At 47.5% G+C, this 10,322-nt stretch overlaps 6 protein-coding genes across 6 annotated transcripts in view; 3 read left to right on the plus strand and 3 right to left on the minus strand.

Moving 5' to 3' along the window:
* Window positions 1–524, plus strand: part of H257_18742 (hypothetical protein) — a gene marked incomplete at both ends in the record, with an annotated part of 3,720 nt that extends 3,196 nt beyond the window's left edge. The window contains one exon of the mRNA XM_009847863.1: window positions 458–524. Within this exon, the coding sequence (XP_009846165.1) occupies window positions 458–524 (67 nt within the window). The remainder of the gene's footprint in view (window positions 1–457) is intronic.
* A 2,560-nt stretch (window positions 525–3,084) lies between these two features.
* H257_18743 (hypothetical protein) lies at window positions 3,085–4,853 on the minus strand. The gene is made up of 3 exons (XM_009847864.1): window positions 4,121–4,853; window positions 3,927–4,052; window positions 3,085–3,881 (listed from the first exon to the last, which is right to left on the minus strand). The coding sequence occupies exons 1-3, from the start codon at window positions 4,811–4,813 to the stop codon at window positions 3,705–3,707; spliced, it is 996 nt and encodes a 331-aa protein (XP_009846166.1). The 5' UTR covers window positions 4,814–4,853; the 3' UTR covers window positions 3,085–3,704.
* H257_18744 (hypothetical protein) lies at window positions 3,105–3,643 on the plus strand (the record flags this gene model as incomplete). The annotated part of the gene is made up of 2 exons (XM_009847865.1): window positions 3,105–3,551; window positions 3,611–3,643. The coding sequence occupies 2 exons, from the start codon at window positions 3,105–3,107 to the stop codon at window positions 3,641–3,643; spliced, it is 480 nt and encodes a 159-aa protein (XP_009846167.1).
* Window positions 4,854–5,005: 152 nt separating the features above from the next.
* H257_18745 (hypothetical protein) lies at window positions 5,006–5,399 on the plus strand (the record flags this gene model as incomplete). The annotated part of the gene is made up of 2 exons (XM_009847866.1): window positions 5,006–5,085; window positions 5,144–5,399. The coding sequence occupies 2 exons, from the start codon at window positions 5,006–5,008 to the stop codon at window positions 5,397–5,399; spliced, it is 336 nt and encodes a 111-aa protein (XP_009846168.1).
* Window positions 5,400–5,706: 307 nt separating this feature from the next.
* On the minus strand, window positions 5,707–6,643 carry H257_18746 (hypothetical protein). Its single transcript, XM_009847867.1, has 2 exons — window positions 6,328–6,643; window positions 5,707–6,281 (listed from the first exon to the last, which is right to left on the minus strand). Exons 1-2 carry the CDS (start codon window positions 6,625–6,627, stop codon window positions 5,751–5,753), a joined length of 831 nt encoding a protein of 276 aa, XP_009846169.1. The 5' UTR covers window positions 6,628–6,643; the 3' UTR covers window positions 5,707–5,750.
* A 2,123-nt stretch (window positions 6,644–8,766) lies between these two features.
* On the minus strand, window positions 8,767–9,138 carry H257_18747 (hypothetical protein; the record flags this gene model as incomplete). Its single annotated transcript, XM_009847868.1, has 1 exon — window positions 8,767–9,138. The coding sequence occupies one exon, from the start codon at window positions 9,136–9,138 to the stop codon at window positions 8,767–8,769; it is 372 nt and encodes a 123-aa protein (XP_009846170.1).
* Between the last annotated feature and the right edge of the window lie 1,184 nt (window positions 9,139–10,322).

The raw sequence follows: 10,322 nt of genomic DNA on the forward strand, positions 1-10,322 counted from the left end.
AATCCTCATCACGTTTTTCACGGCGGCCTTGGCGTTCTCCGTGACCACGAGCGTCATGTCCATCTACCCGTCGACGAAATGCTACCGCATTGCCGGCGGCAACGGCGTGTTGGACCCCAAGACGAGCAAGTGCCCCATGCCCAAATAGTCATGTGTCTAGGTCATAAAGGAGTTTGTTGTGGTACTAGTAGTAATTATATAGATACATCATCGTTGATTCACATGCAAGCAGTACTCTTGTACAAGCTCACAGTAAAGTATCACCGCAAGCATCTGAATACTAGTACACCACTACTATATCACAAGACATACTTGTATTGAGGAGACTGAACCTGAGTTCACCTCAAAAACTTCTCTCTGACGCAACACATCGTCACAGTCGTCGTCGAGTGCTCGTGTCGGACAATCTTTAGCAATTGATCCCAGTTGGATTCCTGAGTTTCCACCTTCTTTGTAGATTCATTGGGCAGCCTCCAGTCAAAAGCGCGTTCGCGGGCGGGATTCTTTGCGGAGTTGCACCCTAGCACGGCCGTGTGCCCTGACATGTGGGGCGTCGTGGGGGGGGCTCGTCGCATATATTGTGTAGCTCGTTTGCGTTCAATGTGGCTCCAATTTCTGTGCCCCGGGGTCCATGCTGACCCATGGACTGCAAGGGGCTTGGTATTCTTAGGGGCGTGCTGTGAGTGACGAAAAAGCAGGATCCGTCGTCATATTTGGATGGCCACCCCGCGCTCTCTCGGTCGTCTATTCTTGACATAAAGATCAAGTGATGCGCACGTTCCTATTTGCAAGTTTCCTGGTCGTGCCGCTCCTGTTGAACGACCAATTTGATTCCATTTACCATGTGATGACCCAACAGACAGACCTTTGATTTGGCCCCCCAAGTTCCCTTCGCCATGCTGTGTCAGTTTAACTTGTCTTATTGCTCCCCCTTCTAGACCACGTGGTAATGACCACTTGATTGGTTGGGCCAATGGTTCGTGAATATATGATTGTTGTTGTAGATTTATGCGTGGGTGGCCCAAAGTCGTAAAGCCCCCACGGCATATGAGAAAGCACTGGCGGAGCTGTGTGTTTTGGGGGGCCAATATACCCTGGGCTAAGTGTGGCGTCGGGGGAGTGGATTGCTCGAATTTGTGTCGGACAAGAACTTTTTCAAGTCGGGGGAAGTTACCAGCCCATAAACAATCTGTCGTGGGTGTACTTTATCCACATGTATTTGCTGCATAGTTTGTGCGTGTGGCCGATCCAATTCACGTGTTCTACACCCACATACCGACGCAATCGAAGTGCCCAAACCACGAGGGCGTTCAGGGCGATGTGGAGAACGCCGCGTCGCTTCTCGTACTGGTGCCCAGAAAATATCAACCACGGATACATGGATTACATCATGTACATGGCCCTGGCCACGTTTATCAATGTACCCTCAGTGACGTGTTCAAAGGGTGCTAGGTGGCAGGCACAGTGAGTCGTATGGGTATCGTATCAGCGAGTCAGGGATGATAATTGAAGTACCATATGATGTCATTAGCCACCCGTAACGTACGTACTGCATTCCATCCCATTTCAAGCAGGCTTGTGATCATTCACTGTCAGTGACCACGTTAGGGCTTGGGAGGGAGTTTGCAGTTAGATGAAAGGGTTCACTGGTTGGGTACTTTGCCCCTTGAATATAGGGGCTGGGACGAGCTCGACCGTTCAATTCCAAGACCGGATCTGGTATTAATAACAGTTGAGGATAAAACGGAATTTCGTAAGGGGTCGAATATCAGTTTTTACTACTGAATAGCGATGAAAACTCCATTTTGTGTGAAAATATTCGAACTTTTTGCCAAACACGTCATTGTGCTTTTCTTGCAGAACAATTCCAAATGGCAACATCGTTCGGAATGAAGGACAGCCGTGCCATCTGGACGCTCGCCCGTGATTCGTTTCTTGTCACGCAGGTACAAGCCCAAGCTAGCCGGCAGCGGGTTCAAAAAGGAGGTTCACACAGCTAAACCAAACTGCGTTGGAGCGTGTGGTTGTAAATGCTTTGGAATCCGAAACAACTCATAAGCTTAGTCCAACACGATTACAGTACTAGTATTCACTACAGTAATCAAAATGGACCTCGGAGCCGTATTTTAAAACGCCATAATATTGTCACTAGCTCGATAATAAATGGTCCTGCCATTTTGTTGCCAGACGCGTGACGCAGATTTATATAATTCCATTTTGCATCAAAATGGCGTTTTGGGGTAGGTCTGGTAACCGAAAATATTGCAATATTCAGCCCCAAAACCCCATATTGGGGCCGAATTCAACAAATCTGATCAATATTGAAACATGTCTTGTTCGAAGAGTTTTAACCCAAATCCAATAATTCCAGTGGGATTTACTCGTTGAAGAGGCCCAAGACGCCATACTACGTAGTATTACAAAATGGACCTTTTACCTCCATTTTGCGAGAAAATGGAATATTCTTTTTGAAATGTATTACCAGACGCACCCTTATTGCAATATTTCTGAGAAACAAAATGTTGCCAGACGCGCTCTAAACATACTGTGTGGACACGATTCTTGCGTGGGATAAACCACTGGGAAGTACTACTAGTACTACAAGTCTAACAATAGAAGGACAACACTGTATTTGCCGTCCATTTGTACCCATAGATTATTCCTGCAATTTTACATTCAGGTAGAGTGCAGGAGTACGCCAATTTAATTTCGAAGTATTTCCCGTCGAATACTACTGTAGTATATATGTATAGTACTGTATGCATTGAAGTTGTCGTGATTTTAAGGTAGTAATGACTGTCTTCATATATAGACTTAAGGTAATTTTGGCCCATCAACATTGCACCCCCACGTCCAGAAGTTCCAAACAAAGGCCTCAACATCCCCAAGACCACCGCGATTTACTTGAAGAGCACGTTTGGCATCAACTGCATACCTTCATGCGTAGTATGGCAATCGAATTGCTCGGGAATTCGATATATTACCAACGTAGCATTTGTAATTACCTTGGACGAGTACTGTTCTGTCATATGTGATTCGAAAAAGATTGAAGAACGAAAATGCGCGCATTTTGCAGTTGGTTCCGTTTCCCACAACCGGTTCTCATGCTTCTCCGTCAAGCAAACGCCATTCCGTCTACCAAATCCATACATTCGCCTTCCGCGTGGACACTGCGACGCCTCCTCGAGAACTCGAGCACGACTACCATTGTGATCTTGTGTGTCGTGGGCGGAATCCTCTTGATCGGCACGGCGTTGTACCTGTTTTTATTGGGGCGAAGCAATCGTTGGCGATGGGGTCATGGACCTGAGTCTGCGGTTGAAGCATTGCCTGACAACGTGATGCGAAAGAAAGGTCCACCAACCACCGTAAAACTACATGGCGGAAGGTCTTCGATATTTGACGCACGTCGCAGCAGTCACATTATCCTGGCATCGACCGTCATGCACGAAGAAGAGTCTCATTCCATCGCCGTACAACAGCATGCCATTCCAAGCAGGCCCACATTACCTCCAACGGTCAATGAAGACGACGACGACGACGATATCTATGTGAGCGGGTACACGTCTGGCGGAGACATTTACGTCACAGGGACAAGCGACATATTTAGCTCGGGCAGGAGAAGCGATACCAGCTCGTTTAGTGTAGGTGACACGATGCAACAGCCATATTGTGTTTAATGCACTTTCGACTATTTTTCCCTCTTACGGTTGCTTGGGCTTGGTATCCACCGCCGCGTCCTTCTTCGACGGCGGCGCCGCCGCCACGACAACGACAGGCGTCTCGTCCTTGCTGTCTTCCGATTCCTTGTACTTGATCTTGTTGTTCACCAAGTTGTGCAGGGCAATCGTGCATCGGATCAACGATGACAAGTATATCACCTGCGACAAGGTTCAATAATTGTAGAACGAGGCGAAATAGTGTACCAGATGCATGTCGTTGGTCTTGACGAACATGGCGCGGACGAGCTCTTCGACGTTCAAGTTAGGCAACAAGTTGAAAATCGTCTGGATGTTGTAGACGATCTGATGGTTCACGGGCACCTTGCCTTCCTACCATCCAGAATATCCCATGAGTCGCCCGTCGTCGGCACCGACATGCAGAAACATATATATCGGACCTGAACATGTTGCAGGTACAATCGCATCTCGTCCACACGCTCTTGCAATCCGTTAAGCGCAGTCATCTTGTGCTTGACCTGTCCCGCCAACGAGCTCACTGACGGGTCGTTGATGTCGCGCAACAAGTGCTCGACCCCCACTTCCTCCGCTTCGTAGGCGGCAATCGTCGACTTGATGTGCTTGAACGTGCGCTTGATGGCCTTTCCGTCCTCTTCGACTTCTTCGATCGACCCGTACGCGGTGGTGGGCAACCCCTCAACGTTCGGGCGCACATCGCAGATCACCAGCACAGGGTTGACGCAATACCGACGGAACAGCTCGTCCAAGCTCAAGTCGGACGTGCGAATCTTCGGTCCCGTGGAATAGAACCCGACAATGCGTTCGTTCGCACTGATCTTCTTGAACATCGCGTACATGTTCTCAAGGTAGTCATGGTCGAGGTACCAGATTGTAGGATGGCGCAAGTCTTCGTCGTATGGCACGGCAAACGAGTTGGTGACGTCGCATTTGCCCTTGGACACGCTGCCGAGCAAAACACCGACCACGCGCTTGGATGTGTCCTTCGCCACGCGGTTGTAATGGTCCACTATGGACAAGAGCACAAGGGGATGCGTGATCACTTCCGTGGGAAGTCCAGGTACGTATACGGCGGTTATGGGCGCGGCATCGGCATCTGTCGCGGCGGCACTCATCTCGTTCGTAGATCTTTTCACTCAAACGTGGGGAAGGGAGTATATTAGGAGCTCATTATATTCCCAAGCATACAACTCGCAAGACATTATTTTAGCGTTGCGCAATGAATTTTAGCGTAACGTTTAACTAGTTCAACGCGTACGTTTTATAGGTTCAATCGAGTAATTTGAAACACTAACCTAACACGGCAGATGTGTGCACTTTGGCTGCTGCATGCGACGCACGCCGACGGCACGGACATGGACGAGAGCGGCTGCTGCAGATTTGACTTGTGTTTTCACTGCTGGCTACTGTATGGTGGTTGTGCTCGGGGGGATTCCTTCGTGTAGGATGCTGCTCATGTCCAAGGTCGTGTACGCGCTCAGGCTCAAGCGCCTCGTGGTGTGTTTACTCCCGACTTCCTCGCTTCTACGTGGCCGCGGATCCAGGACTATGGACTTCCTCGTCAATGTCGTGGGCACGACCGCGTGCTATTTGTACAGCTACATCTCGATGGCCGGGTGCATCTTGAGCCTTAACGGCATTGCGGAATCGTGGATACAACCAATGTCGTTCACCGTTAAGAGGGACGTAGCAGGTTACTAGTAACTGTTAGTATCTGGTTCAAGCAAGCAGCATAATATGACCTCTCATTGACCAGCCGAACTTTCGATGCTCACCTGATCAATGCGAGGTCACGTTACACATATGTACTATTCCCGACGACCCTAATGCGCCTGGCAAGTGATTCCTGTAGCCTGCAAACTCGCCAAAATGTTACTGCATCAACAAACACCGACTAGCACAACCAATCAAATGAATCGAGGCTACTGTTAACATAGTATGCGCTAGGGAATACAGTACTAGTAGTGTCATGCCAGACCACGTCGACTTTGTACATATAGACATACATGGCGACATGCATTCATAAGTTAGCTCTGTGGTTCAGGGCACCAATCATCGATCGATGTTGACCAACACCTCGTGCAAATAGTAGTGTACGTCGACATCTCCAATCATCCCATCCGTTTCACATCGTGTCGTGGACATGACCTCTTCATACTGACGTTTGTCCATTTCCAGCTGGATTTCCATCGCTTTGATGGCCGCCAACTGCTTGTGCTGCGCCTCTACGCTGACTGCCAACGCCTCACACAGCTCGTCTAGCTGGTGGTGGTACGCCATCTCCACCACTTCGACCTGACCTCCGGAATACTCGTCCGAGTCGATAGACGCAGTGTCGTCTGAATCCGCGTCGTTCGGTTCACGGACCTTGTCACACTTGTTCGTGGCGTGGATTGGAGGGGGGGTAGCGTGCTTCGTTAGCTCTGGTTTGGATGGATGCACATACGTTGCCCACAGCTCGCGGATGCCAGCTTCATACATGGCACATCGCGCGTCGTACATATCCAAATCTTCATGCAGCATTGTTAAATGCTCGGTGCACATGGCTATCACGTCTGTCGTTGGAGCTGCTTGACCTGCCACCTACCAGATTGCATTCATGACGAAGTCCGTGGAGTAGGTCGTATACCTCGTTTGTTCGCTGTGCAGCTGCAAGGTCTGCAGCGGTGCATGCCAAGCGCTGCTCGAGATCTATGACATGAAGCACTTGGTTTTCTAGCTGGGCTTCCAACCCAAGAACCTTGCGATGCAAGTGTTTGTAGTTGACGCGCTCGAGCTTGAGTTCATACTGCGTTTTCACAAGCTCAGTCGTGAGTTCAACGACCTTGGCCTCGAGCACTTGGTTCTGCACATGCAAGACATCGGCTTCGTGCAGGATGGACGCGTGCGAGTGCCGCCGCGGCGGCAATAACGGCGGCGTCTGTCGCATGTTGGCGATGGATGGCCTGATTGTGTGTGTCGTGATGGATCAATGATCATATCCGGATAAACGAGGCCGCAGTCAAATGTCAAGTGATTTCATCCGGATAAGTCAATTGCTCCGACCATTTTCATGAAAAGCCGGCATTACTGCGTGCGGGTGGTGACAAATAAACAAGTGGGACGACGAAGGGTCCAATGCACAAACAATGAAGTGCGCTGTACAGTACAGTGCGCTGGTGAAGGTTGAAGGGTGGACTTGGTATGAAGTTGCGCTAACGTTAGTCTAGTGTTATAGTGTTTGTACAGATTGTGTGGCGAAGGAACGACGTCCACATTATACATGTATGCAGTTGTGGTAGGGCGGAAGACAGGACACAGTTCACATAAGCTCGTAAGCCAGTCGAAATGGCACAACATTGATCCGTACTGAGTAAATCGTCCATAAAACGGCAAGACCTTAGGCACACACTACAGTAGTATTTCAAGCTTCAGAGCAGATGATGATTCTAGTAAGTTAGGCCCAGTCAGGAGGATTCGATGAACATTGAAACGTACTAAGTAACTTACATGTAGTATGTACAAGTACAGTTTTATAACAAATTTGCCAGGAGGTGATGCAAACGGTTGCCTTGCGCATTTTTCTCCAAGTCGTATAGGAATCAAGCCTGTGTCTGTGGTCGTTTTTCGTTGGAGTCGACAAAATTCAACTTCAAACCCCAATTCCACAAAAAACGCAATGTGACCCTACTCAGCAACTACATCGGACGTATTTTCAGTTGATGAAGGCAGCACATTCTGCATCCGATCTGTGCACTAACTACTACTGGTACACGTACATACGTAGAATACATTTCTGGTCGAAGAACCAAGATACATCATCCTTACGCCTGGCTCTCCATCACGACTTTACCTACAGTAGCTACAGTACAGGGTAGTGTTAAGAGTAAGTTACCGTACAGTATGTAGTACTGTATGTAGTTCTAGTATTAATACTACGTAGTACTTGACTACTTGAGTAGTACTCCAGTTATTATTACTTCGGAGTATTATTATAATACTTGCACACGTACTATTAATACTAGTTTGGTGCTAGTCATCTAAAGACTCCTTGTCTTTGGACAGCTATTCCCACTTTGTATTGATATTTTTTAGGAAATTGGCCGTAATAACGATAGAACTGGACAAGCCCAACAGAAGCTACGTTTCAGATTTTCGATTGGTGAAAAATTGATCCAGTAACGTTAATAGAATTTAAACCAACAGGCCATTTTGTATGGAAATATATCGAGCCAAGCAAATTTTGCCCAAAAAGGAGTATCAAATATAATTGGTCTTTTTATAAAGCAATTATCCGTACGAACGTTTCCATTGTATCCAGATTATTCTGGACGTTTAACCCAATTAAACCTCTTGAGCAATGACTGAGCGTTTGTCGATAGACCCATCACATTCCAAACTCACTCTGTGAAATTGTATTCAATCCTTCACATAATTTTGTGCCACAATTTTAACGAAATGACTGAGTGATTAACCAATCGACCGAGTCACTTCCTTTCGATAGAGTGACTTTATATTTAATTGCAACATTTGTTATTCGACAAAAAATTGATATTCTAGTATTAATCAAAAATACCGCACTATCAAAATCGGCAGCAACATCTACATGCTCACTGCGAAGTACAATGCCTATTCGATGCTTGCGCTTTTCGTGATACTTGGAAATGGTGCTAGCCCTCTTGTGTTTCACTCTCTCACCAATTGAGATCAATCGATTGTAGTACCTATTAAAATCTTCTCCATCTTCGTCGCGCAGTGGGTTAAAACGAATATGGACATTCGTCAGAGCAACACAAGTTTGAAAGAAGACGTCGTAATGCTCACGCTTCCACGAATAATTGTCGTTGACATCTGACCAAAGAGTCTTGAGACGCCCAAAGAAGTTCTCCACGATGACACAATCGCTTGAAATCTTGTCATTTGTTGCAATGTCCGAGGCACACAAACCCCCCCCACTGGTCGTTTCGCCGGCGTAATGGAACGCAAATGGAGGCCTTGGTACCCCTTGTCAGCAAGCAGTGCCAGGAGTCTGGATACTCATTACACAATGGACCATGATCCACGATGTCTGTCTCATCACGTAGTTTCTTCATGGCCGCGGTGTGAAATGCCTCGTTGGATTGACAAATGGATATATCCGCATGGCTTCCAGGGATAGCAGAGGTACGCAGAGACCATTGGGGAGCACACTTGCAACCCCATACATGCCATGCTTCTTGCTGAAGTACCGCTTCTTCTCGGAAAACGATCCGGCTGGTGCGTTGGTTTGTTGGAATGTTACATCTACAGCAGACTGCCGAGAGGTTTGCAACGCTGCCAAGAGGTCCACGGCCTGTCCGATGGGTCGGGTGTTTAGCGCGGAGGGAGTTTGCGACGAGGGGTGGAACGGGGACCATTGAGCGAAAATTGAGAAATGCTCGCTGTGAAACTTGTCTGTGGTGCGTTTTCGCGCCAAGTGCATTGCAATTTTCGTGGCTTATTTGTGTGACGTGTTGATTTTTTCAGTTTTGATTGGACGATTACATGGTATTTTCTTAATATGCTTTATTGTTTTAGTTATAATTTTATTGACTTCCGAAGTGACAGAGTGATTTCCAAAGTCAAGGGTTGCATAATATTTCACTTAGTACTGTAACCACTCTAGGACTGTATCATTGCTCATGTGGTGAGGTATTAACCAGAAGGTCTGTATATAACATATGACTCCGTAATAGACCAAGGACGAAATAACTTAAAATTATGTGCTGTCAATTCGTAAATTGATTCGTCTATCGCGATATACAAAGTCACTGGTTTTGAGGCTAATTACTAGGTAAAAAACGTAACGAATACTAAACCTTTTTGCGGTAAATTTCGAATAATATCTGGTATATTTCGTGGAATCCCATTAAAATTCGTGGAAATTCATTATATTTCGCGACCTCGGCACTTAGTTCGTGGGAACGTCGAATCCACTCATTAGAGATTTCGCAAACGTCCCATTTCCAATCCCAATCCCATAACTTCTCATAAACTATTATTCTAACGTAAAGGATCTATTTACGACGCACGGACCTATTTATGATCTCTTGGAATTAGCCAATCAAATAACAAAAATATTAGGCGGGATAACCTCTAAAAACCTATACCAGTGACGCGCGAAACCGAATTTTATCGTATTGGATCACCTCTGGTACTGCGCGGCCATGCCCACCCCTCGGAGTCGCTACACAACGAAGGAACTTGACGCAGCGGTGCTGACCGTGCTCGCAGGTGAATGCGGCAAGATCGTGTCGTTGAAGACACGAATTCCGTACAGCACACTCATGCGAAAGATGCGTGAGTCCCGTGCCGGAACAAGAAAAGACCCGCAGCGCAAAGGCCCAAAAACGTCAATTCCGCAGCCCTGCGAAGCCGATCTGGTTGCCTGGATTGGCGCCATGCAACAAAACGGGTACCCTCCCAGCCGTCAAGCCGTCCTTGTCAAGGCCACGCAGATGCTGCGCCGTATCGACCCGCTCCAAACAGCGCTTACCAGCGGGTGGTACAAGAAGTTCCGAGCTCGACACAAGAACTTGACAAACAGGGTCGCCCAAGTAATCTCGCGTGCGCGAAACTCTGTCGACGAAGCCGGCGTCGATCGTATGTTCAACTCCGTGCACAAGA

The sequence above is a fragment of the Aphanomyces astaci genome (genome assembly GCF_000520075.1).
Source record: "Aphanomyces astaci strain APO3 unplaced genomic scaffold supercont1.209, whole genome shotgun sequence".
In the NCBI taxonomy this organism is placed as follows: Eukaryota; Oomycota; class Saprolegniomycetes; order Saprolegniales; family Verrucalvaceae; genus Aphanomyces; species Aphanomyces astaci.